This window comes from Rhinolophus sinicus, chromosome 15 (assembly GCF_057876585.1).
Source record: "Rhinolophus sinicus isolate RSI-liver-muscle chromosome 15, RSI-T2T, whole genome shotgun sequence".
NCBI lineage: Eukaryota > Metazoa > Chordata > Mammalia > Chiroptera > Rhinolophidae > Rhinolophus > Rhinolophus sinicus.
The window spans coordinates 106,015,794-106,036,512 of NC_142515.1; the positions used below are offsets into that span (position 1 = coordinate 106,015,794).

The following is a 20,719-nucleotide window of genomic DNA, read 5'->3' on the forward strand; positions in this document are numbered from 1 at the left end:
CTAGCTTTTAAATATCTTTCTAAATGCACACAGAACAAAATCGTATGTAGTAGTCTCATGTTATATTCCTTGCCAACATCCTGTACTATGAATGGATTATGTCACAGTTCTTACGCGTTCCAGTTCTATTAGTACTTGCCAGGGCCATGCTGACTTTCGTGTTTTTTTTTAAGGTTCATATTTAACTCATGGTCAAATATAACTCTAAAATTTTTGTTGTTGTTATTGTGCTAATAATAATTCTACATTTAAGTGATTTTTAAAATCTACTTAAAAATAATTTTTGTTTTGTTTTTTATTAAGAAGAATTGTTTTAAAAATCAATTCCAATTTTCTGTAATACCAGCCGATCTAATTCATGGTCCCTTAGACTAGCTCAATATAAACATTCAAACCTGTAAATAAAACCACCATACTCATTGCTTATCCTTAGGGACTTTGCTGTAGACATCTTTTCTAGCTGATACAAACCCACCAACCATTATAGTTCAGTGGGGACAACATAAGTTTGACACGAAACCCATCAATAGTATATTCTAGACCACATCTCTCTTTAATTTGTGGGTGAAAATTGTATATGAAAAAAAATTTATAAAAAGAAATGTTTGACATAGCCCTGAATGTCTTTGTCTACTGATTGCCTGCTTATGTTATCAAGGAAAGAAAATAATCTATATGTTTTCAAGCTATCTCCCTTACCATCGTAGTTTGAAGAACACAATAAATGAATTTGGTGTACCCATGTTATTTAAAAAAACTGGCTGATGGTAACTGAAGTCTATAAAATACCTCTAGACTCAAAAGGAGCTAAAATAAATAAATAACCAACCAACCAAACAAAGCTAAAAGTGTGACACCTACAACTTTGTCTCGTTTGAGCTGCTGGCCTGAATAAACAGCCAAGAAGTAATCAGGAATACACCTGACATTCTGACTGTTGAGCATGTTGGGAGGAAGGAAAGGAGTTCTGTGCTTGGTTGGTGATACCTTGGCAACAGTTAAAGAATTGAAAACAGAAGAGAATGGAAAAAAGAGAATGGCAGGATGAATAGGAGCAACAGGAAGAAGCAAGGATTTGGCTGGCAAACAGCAGGAGCTAATGTTAGAGAAGATACCCAGAAACAGCAGCAAAAACAACTCCAAATCATGGGGACGACAGGGTCAAACATGCATTAGATTTTAAAAGTCTAAATAAGAAAAACGACAGTTCAAATGAGGAAGTGCTCAACTATTTCTCATGAAGAATGGAATGGGCAAAAAATTCCCCCAAATGGGGTTAAAACAAACGTGACTGTTTAATATTGCTTCTAAGATAGCTCAGCTGTGAAAGCTTAAAATATTTTTTTAGACTCACATGCAAACACTAATTATGTCATCACCTTTACATATTATTATAACACATAAAACAGTGCACAGAGAATTTACATGGACACTTACTTATATGGTTTCTGTGGCAAGATACTGATCCGAGTCTTGTCAAGTATCTTTTTCAGCTTGTTCCTTCCTCCAACAGTGTTGGCTTTACTTTTTTTATTTACTTTTTCAAGTCCTATCACCTGTTCTACATCTACAGCAAGATCTGGAATGGAGTAGCGACTGGCCTTTTTGATGTCACCAATTTTAGGAAGGTGAGGGGCACCATTTCTTTTCTCTTCTGACAATCTTGTTAGAAGTTCTTTAAATACTAAAATGGAAATAAACACCACAAAACACCCATTATTAAAAATCTGAACAATTCCAAAGGAATTGCAGAACTTGGAAACAGATGAGAAGCATAGATTTCAGCTATCAAAACTGTAATCCTGTAGAAAATCACTACTCCACCGAATGAATGACACCAAGAATCTGCTTCATAACATTGCTCTATCATTTCCACTCTGAATAAGTTAAAGTAAGTAGTATATTCTTTGAATGCATAGGTATTTAAAGTATTCATGAATAAAAACATTGATGAAACATAATTTTTATGGTCCTCATGTCAGAAGATTCTGATTTAGATCAAATTACATACTTACATAATTAATTCTATATCTATGCATTTTACTATAACTATTTTTATTCTTATGATGTTTGAAATATTACTTATAAAAATGACTTTTTCATGATTAAGACCTAAATGTAAAAAAAAAAAAAAGAATAAAAATGACAGTACGCAAAAAACTTACCAAATAAATTGGTTTTCACAGTGATAGACAAGTGCGTGTTATTTCTAAGAATTTCCATGGCTTTTGATAGCTGAATATTTTCAAAGTTTTGACCATTTACTTCTAATATCTAAAAATAAAATTAGAAAATTAATTTCAGTATCCCAACTGAAGGAAGAAAAAAAACCCCACAATACTGACCCTTAAAGTTTGGATTTAGAAATACCATACCTGATCCCCTCGTTTCAAGCCTGCTTCAGTTGCTTTGCTACCAGAATCGACACTGTCCACAAAAATTCCAAATCCCTTCTCTGAGCCTCCAAGCAAGAGAAAAGGCAGAGGAGCTTCTCGGGATGGTTTTGTTAATGTCATCAGTCTTCTTTTTGCTTTAGCTGCACATGCAATATTTAACAGCCTTAGATGTCCACCCATTTTCTATAAGAGTTCAGAAAGAGTGGTTTCAAAGATACGCTGCATAAAATGAACTTAAAGCTGATGGTTTTTTAAATATCACAACTATTACCTCTCGTTCCAGATTATTTTCAAATTCTTCTAGAAATCGAGTCATAGCAGGATCTCCTTCAAAGTCATTGAAGTGATTATTCACCCACAATAATACTACCCGTGTAACCTGAAAAATCAATTATTTTCAATAGTTTTTCTAAAAATTTAGTGTTAAAAAATTGCAATTGCAGTAATTTCAAAAACAATCTAATGAGAAGGGAATGGGGGTGTGGAACCAGAAGGACCCCACACCCCATCATTAAGCATTTAATAAAATTTCCATTAAAAAAGAAACAAAAACAATCTAACAATTCACCAAATAACAACGAACAAGAAAATAAACTAATAATAGCAAAAATCCTCAGCAAGGATTTTAGTCATAAGAAAATGACCTTCTGAAAAAATATAATTTATATTTGCATATAGACTTTACATTGTTTTGCCAAGCAAGGCTTTGAGTCTGTGAAGGATGGTAATTAACTTATATCTTACTTACTCTCAAGCTACATTTGAAACAGGTCATGATAAACACAAAGCTATATTAAAACCAAAATAAATGAATATAAGACAAAAGAAGACAGAAACTAAAAAATAAAGGTAGAGGGCAGAATAGACAAGTGGGACGAATAGTATTAATCCTAGAAAGATCTATAAAGGAACAAGCTGTAAAAGCAAAGTGCTCGCTAGGAGTTATATGCAATTTTTAACATTAAGAACTAGAAGGCTTTTAACACCTTTAATTTGTCAAGAAAAATGAATAGCCTTTTCTTACCCTACACATCTTTTCTCAGAGCCCTACACTTTTACACAGCCAATACACACACTCACACTTATAAAATATTTGTTTTGTACTTAGCAAGAACTGTGTGACTGATGTCCATTAGACTGGAAGTTCCATGAATACAACTTTATCTATTACATTCTAAGGGTATCCTTAAGACTTATAACAATGCCTGCCTGACATAAAGTAAATTCTCAATAAAATTTTACTAAATGAAGTGAGTATAACTGCAACTTTAAATATAAAAGTACTAGTTTTCTTTTATATAAGTTTAATTTTCTAAATTTTTAATAACCGAGAAAATAATTTTCCATAGAATTGTTTTCAAACATTAACCTCTTAAAGTGAGGAAATTAAGCATGCTATTCTTGTAGTAAAGAAACAGAGATAATGGTATATAGTTCATTTTTAACTATTGTTAAAATTCTGTTTATAGTTAATATATTGTGACAAATTATAGTATATAACCTGACTAATCACTCAGGAGTCAAATCTTGGTATTTATATTAATTTTTTTGTCATTTACTACCACTATTGCCAAAATTTTCAAATTTAGGAAACCCAGAAGAGTAGCTCCTTTAAAACTATATCTAACACCTGACCTATTCATGAAATTAAAATTTTGCAGCTGAGGCGCCAACTTAAAAATCTTCTAGCCATAATGCACATTAGAAAAACGAGGCTCATAAATCATAAATTGGAAACCACTAACTACCACCACCACCAAAAATCCTTTAAGATGTATAAACAACATAAAGAACTTTATTTCTATTATTCATCTTCTCCACAACCCCAAAGGATGTTGGTTATTCATTATACAAGTAAATAAATAAGAGTCAGGAGGGTCAGATGACACATGTGGTAAACGGCAGCAGCAATACTCAAACCAAGTTTTTACGGTTGAAGAGCTCAGTTGAGATCTGGCCTGTGACTTTCAGGACATGAAAGGAAAAGCATTACTGTCCAAATGATTTCTCTACATCAGTGGCTGGAGCAGCACTAGCACTTGGGGTTTTCAGCGCCAGCCTCCTGTTCTGGATTTTCTTACCCCGCCTCTCCCAAGTCTGTCTCATGTAAATCAGACTGCACAGGGACAGGAGAAATGAGTACAGACAATGATTAACTCTCAAACCTCATCCGGCTATGTAGTTTATCATCCATCTAGCCTTGACGGAGCTCTTGAGAGCTGCTAAACAGGGTCTGTTTAGAATTATATTCCTGGGACCCACCAATTAGAAACGGTTTCAATGAAATGCTGCTCTGGTGCCAATTTAAAAAGTGCAACTTTTGTCTGGTGTACACTGACCATCTACCAAACTAGAGCATGCAGATTCCTAAGGAATCCAGATGTCTGGGTTTTGTGTTTTAAAACATTCTCAACAGAACTACCGTTTAACCATTTGCTGGTCAATTTATTAGCTTTTGCATTAAAAAAGAAGAGAGAAAAAAAAGGACATTTCTAGGACTGACCCCTAGAAACTTATAACAAAAAATAACACGTATCATTTTTGCTTAGAAAGTACATCCTCTTATTCTATTAAAATAATTTGAACATGACTAGTGTAACAAATATAATCAATATAAAAGTATCCTTAAGTTAATATATGAGTAGTCATATTTAGAAGTCAAACTAGAATATATTTTCCAACCTTATCCCTGAGGCTCGGGTCATTAAACCACTCCAATAACTTCTTGCCCACTTCCATGGGGCTAGAAAGAAAAGTCCTATAGGTCAACAGGAAGTCTTCTATGAACGTTGGATCCACTACTGAATGCTCTTCCACCAAATGCATTGTGAGTCTTTCTGAGGTGCCCTGTAACAAATAAAAGGTTTAATCACTGCTTTGCATAAGTATCGTCTATCTATATGGTACCTTGATTCCAAATCATCCACGTAAGATGAACTGGGGACTAACCTATATAATAACAAATAAAACTGCTCTTCGTCAGGAAATTTAAAGATTTTTTTTATCACTGGTAACTTTTAAGAGAACTTATGCATAAAAATGGGGTCGGGGAATCTTAAGTTGTCATAACTGATACAAAAAAGTAGTCATGTTTGTTTTACCTTAATGACAATGTGTCCCTTCCTTGTTCCAGTTCGGTCAAGTTCTCGATGTTCTTTCACCATAACAATTTCTCCTTCCTCCTCCACTTTTTGCATATTCTTTTCTACTTGGTTGAGAATACGGCAATAATCTTGCTGGGCTATGCAGACAAACTGGCATAAAATATAAGGCACGTGTTAATGATAAAGTGCTTCCAAGAGACCCAGCAGTACTAATAATTCAGTGTTTTAATTATTGAACACTGACATTTCTCTATGTCCTTCCCATACTTTCTAATGAGTGCACTAATGAACCTTAATCACTACTCCACTTTTTAATGTATTTCTTCTTTGGTCAAGAAAAGTTTCCTTTTTTAGAATATTTATATGTAGTTTATATTAAAAATCTTAACAATTTTAAAAATTAGATGATAAAATTAGGAGAGTCCCTTTTTCATGCCTCTTTAACAATTAAAAACATTATAGAAGGGGATTGGACTCTTAGGAGGATAGATATAAAAACATAATGACCACTTAGTGGATTTAAAAGATTTCAAAAGCAAGATTTTAAAATAAAGATGGTTTGAATAAAACACATAGAAAATCCATGGGTACTTGGGGTAGATATTATAAATTTGCTAATTATGTTCATAAGACATCGTTTTAGAAAGTCTGTTCAAAAGAGGTCCACAAAGAAAGCCACATCTTTGTTAAGTTCCAGTCATTATTCCTTACAACTTGTATTAAGGGTAATTCTTGCTCTTAAAGAAAAGTTAACAATAATATGCATATCAAGCTATTACTTCTCCATGACTCCGAATATAAAAAATTTCAAGGCTTAGAGCAAACCACTTAATTACATTTCTTACTAGTTTTAAAGAAAGTTAAGCATGAAATACAGAAATCACTTATTACACAAATTAACCAAAGGCCAGGGAGAAGGCCAGTGAGAAGACAAGAGTCAATTCTTAGGTAAATAAAAAACACTGTCATCTCTGAATTTTGAACGATTTATTCTTATTTCAGAAATCATTTGAGAATAAAAAAGACCGAACATTTCTTTTTCTCCTTTAATGTAAAAAGATGAAAAAGGGGGATGGTTCAATTATAGCATATAAAAGATAAAATATGTAATAGTCTTCCAAAACCATATTTTCATAGGACATTTAGAGTTCTGGCTTAATGTTCATGATATTCCATTAAATTCTTTCAAAGATGCAAAACCAAACATTGTAATATTTATAATGATGACATCATCATCATCATCACCACCATCATACTGCAGTAGCCTTACAGAACTTTCTCAATTTATTCTCCAAATCATCCCATAAAGAAGGTACTATTATTATCCCCAGTGTACAGATGAGGACACAGCTGTAGCAACGGCATGCTAATTTGCCCAATGTCTCTAATTTAAAAAAAATTGTGTGCTCATATCAAAATCTTAGAAGTGAATATAAAAAAATGTTAGTAATTATCTCCGAGCAATGCAAATCACAAGTGACTTTCCTTTTTTAATATACTTTTCTATATTTTCCATGCTTTCTGTATAATCAATAAAGTGTTTTTATGTTTTATGTATTACATACTTTATTCTTACAATAAAGTAAGCTAGAGAAAAGAAAAATGTTATTAAAAAATTATAAGAGAAAATATATTTACAGTACTGTATGTATTTACTGAAAAAAAAATCCACGTATAAGTGGACCTGCACAGTTCAAACCCGTTGTTCAAGGGTCAACTGTTGTTCTAACCATCAGAACTATTCCTTTGTGTTCTCCTGAAACAGTAGCAGGAGCAGTTCACACTGGAGAAATAGCATGTTCCAATATTGTTTCTTCTACCGACTTGGTTGATATCATATCACTAATTTGTCTATTAAGAGTTTAGAATCTAAAAGTTAAAATTCAAAAGATATAGGCTTTTCTCTTAAGTAATTGTGCATAGTTTAATTTTGAAAAATTCCTTTAAAAAAACTTATTTCTACATCACTGACTACAGGTATGTTTGTGTGTGTGTGTGAAATACGTGGCCCTTACTTTCCTGTCTCCAAAATATTTTTCTTTTTTTCTTGTTACAGAGCAACAAAATTGTTCCCCATAGCTCCAAATAACCTCAGATGTTCTTTCTTGTACTCAGTTTTAGAGTACATAATTCTATCATTTTCTCATTGATCTCCCCAAAAGGAAATACATCCCTAAGTTAAAATGCATAAGTAGATAGAAAAAATGATTTCTGAAGAGAAATGTACCAAAATTCATCTTCTTGACTAAGGATTTAAGGAAATGAGAATAAGTTTGATTTGAAATTCTTGATGTCTAGACAGACAGCTTGGGCATTTCTTCTGTATCAAACTGAAATACTATTAAAAAAAAAAGAGAAAAAACATCCCAATCTGAATTTCTAATGTGGCCATACAGAGCTGATAGCTAAAATGAAATTAATTTTAGCTAAAAACATTTATCTATATTTTTAGTAGCAGATTTATTTTTTGCTTTAAGAAGTTTGTAGATCTAGTGAGAAATTACAATTTTCACTGGTATGATGGAGTCAGTTGAAAATTTGTGAATTAAGTACTTATTTGTTTTGGTGAGGTTTTATACTTTCAGATAACTGTTAACACATGAAATGAAGTACTGTATGATCTTGGCACCCTGATGCAAAATAAAAATCCAAACAAGATTCCGCTCATATTATAAAAGGTCAATGGCAGTTCATGTCACAGAATTATTCTCTTTTGGGCACACGACATCACAATTTATATTTAGTAGAAAAATTATGTATGATACAAAACTGAAGTAAAATTAAACTTTGATTGTAATACAGAATAGTCAACTTTCAATTTATCCATGCAACCACTTTCTCTTCCAAAACTACTTTATAAATTCAAAGCATCATTAGCTCCCATGCCCTCAGGAAAAGGTGAGTCTAACAGATTTACCTTAAGAGGTTAGATCTGTATAAACTGGTACTTTGTGGTCTTTAAGGGGAATTCATAACTAATTGTTCACACATGGGAGGGTGTATGGCTGGGCTAAGCAATGTCTGGGGTGACAGTGGTAAGCCTAAGTCATAGACAGTGGAGAAGGAGAAAGGGACAAGGAGAGGAGAAGAGGAAGAAAGGAAAAGGAACAAGAAGAGGGGAAAAAGAAAAGAATGAGGCATGTGGGGAATGGAAAACTATTACCAATCGCCTGGTGCCATAGGATGTCTATACCTAGCCCTGCCTTCGTCCTTTGAACCAAATGGGAACGAGAATAGATACCGAAAGAAGAGCACTGAAAGAGAGGAGCATACAGAGAAGGGATCCAGGGCAAAACACAACCTTGAACTTATCGTGGGCTCCAAATAAATAGAATTAAGTGTTACATTTAATCTATGCACTATTGTGTCCTTAGGCTTAACATGAGTTCAACCAGGTATCACATTACCCAATATTTATTTCCAGAACCCAATGGAATGTAAGAAAATTAGGGCCAACCCTAAGCAAAGTTGCTTCTTCTTGGTAAAGAGAATGAAACACCATTTTTGTTCATGTCATTCAGGGCCTGTTGATTGCCTACAGTGTGCTCAGTAGAATGTCTGCATCTTATGGAGGCCATTTTATGGATGAATGAAAATATGATTCTCATCATTTCCTTTACTTTCCCTAACAAGAGGATGATCTGACTTTTGTACTTTATGACAAATATATGACATTTTAACATACTACCCCAAACAAGCATTTACATTAAATGGTCAATTTTATCCTCCATCCTTGTTCTACTACTGAGGGAATGAATGTCAGGGCTGAAAGATGGGTTGGTGCAAGTACAAGAGGGATTCTTGAAATCCCTGTTTGAACATGTGCCCTTTACATTGGCTTGGCATGGAGTGAGGAGGAAGAGAGAGACTTTCTCTAGTAGGTAACTCACCCTTGACCCTCTTTGGATTTCTGGGAACCTCCTATCAGGAGTTATAGGAATCTAGGCGTCTTACTCAGAGTTTTCTTTCGGAGCCTACCTTGCCTGCTCTCGCTCTGGGTTTCCTACCATTTCTTCATCTGGTAAATAAATTAAGACTTTCTTCCCTAATATCTACCTCCTCTTCCTTTCCCAGACTCCCAGGTAAATATTTAATGTTACCTGGTACATTTGACATTATTTAAGCACTGTAATATTCAGGCATGTAACACTGTTGTCAATTATTCTGAAACATTTCTATGACTCCTATATCATTTTATTCCCATGATTACAAAATTTCTAACAAAAAATGTTGGCCAGTTAAGAACTATTAAGGTAATAGTTGAATTCTCAGAAATAAAATAACTTTTATTTGCCCTTTAAGGGCAGAGACTCCAACTCAAATGCTCTAGTAATGCCAATATGCAAAAAGGTTCAGGGAGGAACTAATAAGACATAATAGGATAGAGAAATCTTTAACAATTTTCTAGCTTGGCTTTACTTTTTGGAACACAATTCCAGAACTGAAATATCTCATATGATTTATTCTAAATGCACATTTCCAGGCCAAATAAAGACTTCAAGATTTGCCTACCATTTTGTTTTCCTCTACTATGTCAAGTAATTGAGAGTTGACTGCATTTAAAATGCTCTTCTGGCATAACATATTCAAAACATTTAATTTGCAGCCATTTTTTTTACCTCTACAGTGCTCACTGAAGGAATTATTAGCCAACATTATTTTGATTCTCTTGGCAAGATGATTTTACTTACAGCCATGGCTATTTTTCCTCTTAGTAAGTAAAATGCTTAAAATGCAAATTTAAATGAATACTATGTAACACTTAACAGACACTATAAAAAGTCAATGATGTTCTTTTAAAATAAAGTATATTCAGATGTATTTCAGACTGTAGACTAATAAATATAATTAGCACTTAATACTAAATAGTCTAAGTCAAATCTTGTGGTTTATTTATATTAAAATATTTTATCTTTCAAAGATAATTTTTTTTAAGAAAACAAGACATACATTATAAACACTTGATAACAAAAGCATTTTAAATTTACTTCTCACTAATATAGAAGTTACCAGTTATATTAATCTAATTAAATTTCACATTTGGTTTCAATCATTTTTCTAGTCTTTTATTAAATGCTTTAAAATAATGAATATTAATATAATATCAACACCCATTTTTCTTTTGCTATCACATATTTTCTTTTACTAGCAATTTTTTTTTACTAGTAAGTCTTTCTACTGATTCATACTAAGATTAATTTTCATGACTTCTAAAATCAATTCCTTATCTTGTACGTATTTAAATAAAAAAACATTGCATAACTATATCACATTATCTTTATTAATGTACTTATAATTTCTCTTCATAATGAGAATTTTACATCCATTTTTTTAATGAATAATTATTAACTATTGATGGAAATTTTAAAATACCATATTTATAAACACTTTTTTTAACAGAACAGATTTATAGAACACTTAGTTCTGTGGAGTTCAAATAACTTTAAGGGAGATTTATTTTTAATTTCCTGGGGTATGAAAACACTAAAACACTAAAAGTAATAGTTCTAATTTAAAATCTTACTTATAAATCTAAAAAGGTGACCTATTTATATAGATAGAAAAATCTCACCACAACTGCATGTATGTGTTCTTTATTAATAAAATATACATTTTAATGATATTTAATACCTGGCAGTCATCCACCTTTGTTCTCATTATTCCTTTCATGTATTCTTTGTCCATGGTTGGAGAGACACCAAAACTATTTCCCATACATAATATTTCTGCTTTTCCATCTGGATAAGTCACTTCTACAGAACCATTCAGAATCACTGACCAGGAGTCCAGCTAATTAAAAAAGAAGCAGAAAATAACATCATGATCATGCACTAGTAAACACTAGAATGGTCTCTACAAATGATTTAGCAGATCTTTCATTTTACAGATGGAACAAATAACTAAAGTTAACTGTTCACCAAATTCATAGATCAAGGAATAAAGTATAACAATATATCTACATATTTTTATATGTCTAGCACAGTACACACATCATTCCGCTCTTTTAATTTGACTTTAAATGTTCTTCTTTAAATGACATAAGAGAAAAAATTTCTCTGTTCCCCAAAACATATGTAAACAAGATAAAATAATCACCACTACCTCAATAAGAATATTATTTTGTCCTGACAAAATGCATTCTATTATGAACATTTAAGTTACAAAATCTGAAAAGTTAATACATTAAAATATCTCTATTATGTCATTGGAAATATTACAATCAACAGAAAATAAAATAATGGATTTGGAATACTTAGACATAATAATGAACGTATCATAATTCTTGAATTATTCAAACATACTGCTGCCTATTGTTTTTTAAGGGGGAAAATAAAAATTGCTTTTTTTGTTCATTTGCTGCTGTATTGAAAGACCCTCAAACAGAAACTTTTTAAGTGGAAGAAATATTTACTAACCTCTTCGCCATCATTTAACACTATGGTCCCAGCTCTTTCTACCACTGCAAATACCATTACAGCACAGAGTTCTCGTCTCACCGACATTGTCATATTGGCAAAAGCAGGCAACTGGTGCATAAATTCCAGGAGTTGTTCTAAAAAGCAAAAATACTCAATGTAAAAAGTACAACTTTTTTTAAAAAAACACAAAAACAAGCAATCAAAGAGAATGTTCAAAGGTTCTTTTTTTTTTAATGTCCTACAATTCTGCCCACTGAAAAACACAATTACTTTTAAGTACTTTAGCACAAGTTGAATTTCTTGTGGGTCTACAAATGATGTCATTGTGGAAATGGTGACATTTCCTTGTTGATTCAGGAGCTACAATATATACTGTAATTCAAAATCTAATGGGAATAAATAAATTAATAAACTTCAAATAGGGAATTTCTATTAAAAATGAGCTGTGACCTTATTAAGACGTATTAAGGGGTAGCATGGTAAGCTGAAACGAAACATAGCTCCGAGAATTCTCCAAAAAACCCAGTAGGTCCATTCCAGTGCCTTTAGGGCAAGTGGAAGCAGAAAAAAACACCTTCAATCTAAAGATATTCCTGGGTTTAGAAACCAAGAGATATTTTCTATGAATCAGACAAATACTATTAAAACCAGTCAATTAAAAAATATACATTATATGACAGATGCAAATGAAAATTAATATATGGTTTCTTAGCCCACAGATTAACAAAAAAGGAAGAAAAGTTTGATCATTCCACTGGTGATGCTGTGAAGAAACACTTATACTTTGGTGTAGTTCTAGCTGATGACAAGATGGATGACTTCACAGTCTTTCCAAGTCCTGTGGTTTATTTTTAATTTTCTCTATTATTAGGTAGTTTTATTAATTACGTACTAAGTTCTTTCCTTACTCTTCACCATGGCTCTATGAGGTACGTGTTTCTTTTTCATTTCACAAGGAGGAAACAGAGGCTCGATGTCATATAATTGGGAGGAGGCAGCGACATGATTCAGGACTGTCTGCCTCCAAAACCCATGCTGGACATTATAGGAAGTGGTAACAGAGCACAGGGTGTGTGTCAGACACCATTTGAATACTTACTAGTTATACTACTTTGGGAAAGTTGATTAATTTCCTTAAGGCATGCTTTTCTCATTTGTAAAAGAACAGCATACCTACCTTTATTGGACAGTGGTGAGGATCAAATGCAATAAAGATGGTAAAGTCCTTAGCACAGAGTAAATGCTTAATAAATGAGAACTGATACTATTATCTTTATTATATTCACGTCATTCAAATTTTTGGCTAAGTAAAAATTCCACTATATTTTTCTTGTCCCCACACAATGAAACTCTCCCTATGAACATTCCTTCTGTTAGGATTTATGACCAATTTTACATTATTGGATATAGTTTGTTAACTACAAAAACAATGTAGAAAAGAAAGATACAGTCTGTATGTGAATGTATACTATATGTGCATATAAATGTATATTACATTGCCAGAAGGTCAGACTGGGTGATTTTCTCTGCTCCAGCTGGGTAATGTCTGTTCTGAGTAGACCCTACGTCATCCTTCCTGTGTAAGACTTTTCATTACGTAAGGTGGCTTCAGTCAGCAGGCGCATAACAATGATAGGTGGTACCCAGGGACTCTGTCCAACAGGACATTGTTCTTCAACCTGATCTACACTGATGGGTCAGGAATCAATTTATTGTTGCAACTAGCAATTTAAAAAAGAAGAAGGGGCGGCTGGTTGGCTCAGTTGGTCAGAGTGCACTGCTCATGGCACCAACGTCACCGGTTTGATTCCCACATGGGCCAGTGAGCTGCGCCCTCCACAACTAGAGTGAAAACAATGACTTGACTTGGAGCTGATGGGTCCTGGAAAAACACTGTTCCCCAATTAAAAAGAAGAAGAAGAAGAAGAAGGAGAAGAAGGAGAAGAAGGAGAAGAAGGAGAAGAAGGAGAAGAAGGAGAAGAAGGAGAAGAAGGAGAAGAAGGAGAAGAAGGAGAAGAAGGAAGAAGGATACTCAGTGTAAAAAATACAACTTAGTGTAAAAAGAAGGAAGAAGGAAGAAGGAGTAGGAGGAAGAGGAGAAGGAGGAGGAGAAGAAGGAGAAGGAAGCAGCAAAGCCCATCCCTTACAGAAAGAATGAGTAGGTGTGTTTGTCTTATGCCATAAAATATATTTATTCCTGGGAACAGCAATGAAGCAATTTTGAAACCACTGCAAGAGATGACCCCTATCTATTACTACACATGGGAGGTAGGAATCCTCATTTCACAGAGGCACTGACCTTTTGATTTGAAACGTAAAGGCAAATGAACAAGGCGTGGTCCTCTGACTGGCACATCATAGTTCTGCTGTTTCTAGCCTGTTTTCTTCTGCTACCACTCCCCACCCCTCACCATAAGGTGTGAAAATATTACCTATAGACCATGCATTTTACTCTTTTTTTCCCCTCTAGCTATAGCCAAATTTCCTTGGGTAAGCAAAGATTCATGGTCTTAAGAAAAATATGAGACTGGAAATTGTCAGAAATGTTTTCAATGTAACAAAACGTGTTTAGACAACAATAAAAGCCCAATTATCACCACATATATAGTTAAGGAATTTTAAATATATGAATGTGAAGTATAAAATATATTCACTAATACTTGCTGTAAAGATCTGAAGTGCCTTGCATAGACATTTTTCTTGCTTTTTGGCAGATTCCTACTATACTAAGTGGGTCATGAAATCAATTTGTGACATGTGTAGTGACGAACATTAAAAAATTACAACAGGATAGAGAATATCAGTGCGTCACATATAAGAAGGATAAACAATAAAGGAGAAAGAAAACATCTAATAAATGTCCATAATTCTCCAGGCTCAGTTGAAAAACTAAAAATAAATAAATGCTTAACCAGATCATATCTAAGAGTTTTTAAGACTTTCAGAGATTCATTAAGGGTATCACTGGTTTTGTGATAACTTCTATTCTACTATGTATTATACTGTGGAGGTTTAGAGCAATTAAAAAAATAAAGACTTTCTATCACCAATACTAAAAAAATAGTAAGTATAAAATGGAAGCATTTGGCTATTGAAGCTCAGTATAAACTCTGATAATGCCACAGGGATCTTACAGAGTTAAAGGGATTAGGGCACACAGAGCTAGGAATGGGAAATAAGGTAGTTCCTAGGACACGGGAAGACCAAGCCATGCATGGGAGAAGCAGACCTACTTTCTTCTATATTGCTTGGAAGAATCAATTAGAATAATACATGAATGTGACCTATCTTGTTAGGAAAGGGATATTATTATTTATGAAAAATATTAGCCATTTTAAAAAACTTTTTTCTAGTAAATGTGACACAAAGAAAATCAAATAATCAAGTCACAGACACCAGAAACTGAAGTCTATTCAGAAAATTAGCTTATCTTATTAGATTTGGTTTAATTTTATGTACGAAATAATTAATAGTAATATGTTTTAAAAAATCTGTGGGTTTTTTTGGTTGTAAAGAAAGGGTGGGAGGGGAGGGGAGGAAGAATTCTTTGCAAGGGATCCAAGTAGTTCTCTACCTAATGTGTCAAGGCCTCGAAACAAAAAATTAAATTCACAACCATTCAATAATCAGCTACCTACACAGTTATGAGTGGAAAGCAAAAATGAATACAGTCCCTTTCTTCAAAGGAATGAAACAAAGGGACACAAAAGAATCTATGGGAACCCAAAGGGAAATTTTTAAATCCCTGCAGTTTTTAAAATATGATCGAATATTAGCAATTTCATTTGATTCAACTTAAACCACACACACACACACACACACACACACACACACACACACACACACACCCGCCGTCTCTTCTTTTTTTGCATATCAGGGGAGACGAAGGTGGTTAGGAAGAGAGGCATCTAGAGAAAGGATCAATTATACGTATGTTTGTAATTCACATGAAAGTTGTCTGATTTAACTAAATACTAGAGGATGAGTTAGATTTAACGAGAGTAACAGCAAAAGTAATGGCTAAAGTGTTCTCATGTGTGGTTTATTTTGAGGAGATAGAATACAAGATCTTGTATAGACCAAACAACACTCATTAGACCTTACCTTTAATGATAGTGGTTTATTATTTTAAATAAAAGCATATTTGATAAGAGCAAGCATCAAAATCATTGCTGCTTGCAAGTGAATTGGTATTCAAGGAAATGTTATTCACTGTAGAGATTCTATCAATAAGCACATTAAAAATAAGATAGTTTTGTATTATTTTATGGGAATCAGTATAGTTCTTGCTTCCTAGAAATTGAAGGAGAGAAACTTTCTCAGATATGAAGAAGTGAAAGTTTCAAATTTCCAGGAATGAGATGCTACACATATTTGAATAATCACCATTCTGTTTCGTAACTATACTAAACACACATATTCAAAAGAGAAGATATATTAGCTCACAAAAGGATAACTTCCACATCTATCTTTTCATAAGCAGTGTTCAATCTAATTAAAAAAAAATCCCCTATGAGCAAGGATTCTGGATTAAGACGGTAAATTGAACACACTTCCAATTTCATTCTTTAAAACTGCAATAAAGAGATTTTTAAAAAGAAATCAGCAAAGACAAAGAGAATAGGAGCACGAAATAAAATTTGGGATGTTGGAAATTAGATGAACATGTGCTATCAGACACAAAAAGTGAAACCCTATCTTTTCAGACGGTAAAACAGAACCACTCCAATTTACGCTGCAGAGCCCTCAAAAGTCTTATGAACTACCAGTACCTTTGGAATAGGGAGTGGAGGTAGTGGACAAGGAAATAGGTAAAATAAAGAGGAATTAAGGATGGGTACGTGAGAAGCAGTTCCATCATTTACTCCAGGAGAAATCTAGAGGATACTTATCCAGAAAGGTTAACGCAGAACACATTTCTGTACTGGGATCCACAGGTACAGCTGGCTCCCCTTTCTCAGTTCATTCGGCTCTGAGCCCTGCCAAGGGAACTTAGCAGCCCTTCCTTCCTAAAGCAGGCTCCTGTTCACTCCACTCCCACACCTCTATCACCCTCTCACCCCCACTTGATTCTTCAGACTGCAATAGAGCATGGACCCTCCTGCCTTGTTCCCACTGAGGTGCCAGGACCTAGAGAAGAGTTCAGTACATGCACAGAAGGAGCTCAGTCCCATTAGCTGAATGAATGAATGGTTATCACCACATGCTATTGATCTATGCATAGTTAACAATTCCCATAAATGACTTCAATCATATTTTCATATCTAATCCAAGGTTTTGCCTTTTCATCTTTAATTTCCTAGATACACATGTAGCTTAAATGATAAAAATTTTTCTTCATACATGTTTGTCTCCCTTAACACACATGCTATCATCCACTCATAATTATGCGCGTCTGTCGTACATCTAATCTCAATAGATTGAGTTCCTTGAATTTCTCTTCAAATATGTATTAGCCCAAAAAGAGCTGGGGGAATGGCAGAACAGATATTCTGGGCTCAGGCAAAGGGTGGTTACAGATTCTAGACCTGTGGTAGAAAGATAACTTTAACAGAAGTTGCTCTCACTCCCAGTATTTTAAGGAAGAAGGCAGACAGCAGAAGGCATTTTCAAACATGAAACCACTATAACAAACTCAACTCTTGCTCTGATGGCAAAGGTGGGTAAAGGGAACCTCAACGAAAGAGAAAGTGGATATAAAGCCACTTAGATGTCTTAGGGTGCACTTCAGAAAAGTCTCAACCTCCCACAGCTCATATGCTGCTAACTTGACACCCTGCTGTTTTCTTCCAGTCAGTCTCATCTTCATATGGACTCAGAGCAGAAGCAAAGTCATTTACATGACAATTTTACCAACTGCCACTTGACTAATGTTTACACACAGAAAACATGAGCTTAATAGGAATAGTGGTCACAAGAAAATTAACAGAAGTCATATTCTTGAGAAGTCTACTTTTAATTTTTTTTGTCACAAAGTGAGCCAAGTGAGCTATGGAAGAGTTTCACTAGGAAGTTTTATTATTTGTAGACTCTCAAAGGTACTAAGTAAAACTGATTAAAAAAATTTTTTTCCAACACAATTTTTTTTCCAACAATTGTTCACACAAGAGAAATTTGTAAATCAATGCCTTTTAAAACCCTACTTGGGCTCTAATATATCAGACAATTTTGCTTCTAAAGATTTTCCATTGTTTTCAGATTCTTTTTCTCATCCAAACTTACCAATGTCATCGTCTGTCCTGTCAATTGGGTCCTTCTCCAGGCAGTCTCGAACAATGTCCCTGCTCATCAGAGGATCCGATGCTCTCTCGATGTCTTCTTCATCGTCGTCATCTTCAGAATCCACTGCTGTTTCTGGCAGTCCACTCAGGTCCATATCACCAGCCTCGCTTTCTGTGGCCTTAAAACAAACCCCCCAAACATTTAAAAACCTGTTTTAAGTAAATCTTTTGTAACCAAAAGGAGAATAAGTCTAGTTCAAAATATTAAATTTTCTATTACATCAATTTTTCTGTCACTAAGTTGCACGTAGTCAGTATCAACAAATATTTATGTACCAGACACTATGTAAAATAAAAGAATGACTTCAACAAAATGAGTGATTTTTATCTCCCACTAAAAGTTTAGTTAGGATTGATGATTTTATCTCAGTAATTTTGATTTCTTATCGGAGCTGTCATATGGCATTTGAAACACAGTAGAATAAAAAAGAAAAAGATAGTATTTGTTTTCACTCCATTTTTCAAAGATAACTCTTAAGCTAAGAGCTTAAGGGTAACAAATTAAGTCTGAGAAATTCCTTCCACAAAAGAATCGGTATGGATGTATTAATGCCAAGAAGACTGAACCACTTTTCTCCTATTAGATGGTCTTTATGGAAAAGTGAGCCACAAATCAAAAGTAACTTGATAAATACGCAAACAAAACATGAACAATTAGTTCTAGTATCCCCATGTCTACTCTCCAACTATAAATCAACAGAATGTATAAAAGACCACACGCCTATAGGTGACACATTATTTCTTCCCATTCCTCAGCACAGTTGACTCCAGCTCCAATCAAGTTTCCAGTAATCAAGATATACTCTAGTCCTTGAGTATTTTCTTAGTGACTAGAATCACAAATTTCAAAATGGTCTCTTTGCTGGGCTATCTCAAGCTTAGAACACTTATCCTTTTAGGGCATCCTGTAGCCTTTTGTGATTATCATCGCAACAATATGTGTGCACGTAACATATTGGCCTTATTTGACATTATATACCCAGAATTCACAAACTGTTTGAGCACAGTAAAAAAGAATTCAAGTAAACATTAACTACATCAATCTTGAACATCACAAATGTGTTTTTCCAGATAAAACATTAAAATATGGAAAAGATTTTATTATAAAATTATTAACTTTGTAGAAAACATGTATTATAGTTTATGAACTTCAAATAATGCACAGCCTGCTTGATTTTCAAAGACAATAAATACATCTTGTTTTTAAGTATAGGCAAATATAGATTTAAAATAATCTATACTCCTCATAATTTAGTTTAAGTTAATATTTAAAGAATAAGCTGTATTATTTTCTTCTCAACACATCTTCCTAAAATCTTGGTTTATATTATAGAACTTAAGATTTAGTCCTACATTTTGAAGGAATGCAAGCTAATGTTAATATTTTCTAAAGTTCAACAACAAAAAACTGTTTTTAATCACCTTTTCAGTTTGTTAGGTACAATTTCCTGAACTAAAATACATACATTATAAGAAAAACCTAAGGTGAAAATAATTGAAGACAAAATACCTCATGAAGACAGAATAATTGAAAACGGAAAACCTAATGCCTACAAAAAAAAAAAAGCAAAAAAAAAAAGCTCTCTAAACAATGGCCTTAAATAAATACTACTTACTGCTTGGGTAAGGCAATTATGAGCAGAGGTACTTCTGGTGAGATAGCAATAAGGCCTTGTGACTGAGGCAGAAAGAACCACTTGTGACACGCTCAGAAACACATCTAATTTAAATTCAGAATCCAGAATTGTCTTGCAATTCTACACTGAAACTGAAGTAGAACTTGATGCGATGTGGTATGCTACGGCTGTGATCAGAGAAACGAGGCTAACAGCGTTGTTGTCACACCTTATTTCTGAAGTCTAGAAGTGTGACAATTTGCTAATGCTTGTTCTGATTATATTTCACCCCAGTCTCATCTTAACATTGAAGATTATTATTCATCACCTTATATTTTCAAATTTACAATCAGTCCTCTATATACACATTCTTTAATATTAGCCTCGATTGAAGAAGGAGCACTACTGAAGACAGAAATAAAAACGAAAACTTCTTTTAAACAATATAGTTATATAACTTAAGGTTTTTATTTAATTTTTAAATGTCTATGATAAGAGATTGAAAATGTATTTTATGTCATACCAAAGAAATCATTACTATCATTTAAATGAATTATATTTAAGTCTTAAATAGAACAAAAAGACTTTCCAACATGAATTGGATTAATCTCTCCAAAACTGAACACTCCTCCCCATTTGTGTAAACAATTAGTAATTGTTTTCTATCTGTGTCACATGTATTCTGTTCTTTAAGAAATTATTAACAAAATAACATTCACTAAACCAGTAACTTGGAAGATTATTTTTATTTAAAATAAATACTTTATTTTAAAATACTATAGAATTCCTTTTAACAATACATTTTAAATAGAACTTTATAACCAACATTTCAGGAATCTACTAATTGCATGGCATCACTGTCTCATGAACAATGAGATTTTTGGAGACTGAAAGTTAAAAGTT

At 33.4% G+C, this 20,719-nt stretch overlaps 1 protein-coding gene across 20 annotated transcripts in view; it reads right to left on the reverse strand.

Annotated features, from left to right (window-relative positions):
• RAPGEF2 (Rap guanine nucleotide exchange factor 2) overlaps positions 1-20,719 on the reverse strand; it is a 214,743-nt gene that overhangs the window by 21,110 nt on the left and 172,914 nt on the right. For all 20 annotated transcript variants that reach the window (XM_019733145.3, XM_019733141.3, XM_019733144.3 and 17 more), the window contains 9 exons: positions 18,142-18,319; positions 11,917-12,053; positions 11,132-11,290; positions 5,498-5,650; positions 5,079-5,243; positions 2,668-2,775; positions 2,376-2,579; positions 2,166-2,274; positions 1,438-1,684 (listed from right to left, as the gene is read on the reverse strand). In XM_019733145.3, coding sequence (XP_019588704.3) covers positions 1,438-1,684; positions 2,166-2,274; positions 2,376-2,579; positions 2,668-2,775; positions 5,079-5,243; positions 5,498-5,650; positions 11,132-11,290; positions 11,917-12,053; positions 18,142-18,319 — 1,460 coding nt within the window. The remainder of the gene's footprint in view (positions 1-1,437; positions 1,685-2,165; positions 2,275-2,375; positions 2,580-2,667; positions 2,776-5,078; positions 5,244-5,497; positions 5,651-11,131; positions 11,291-11,916; positions 12,054-18,141; positions 18,320-20,719) is intronic.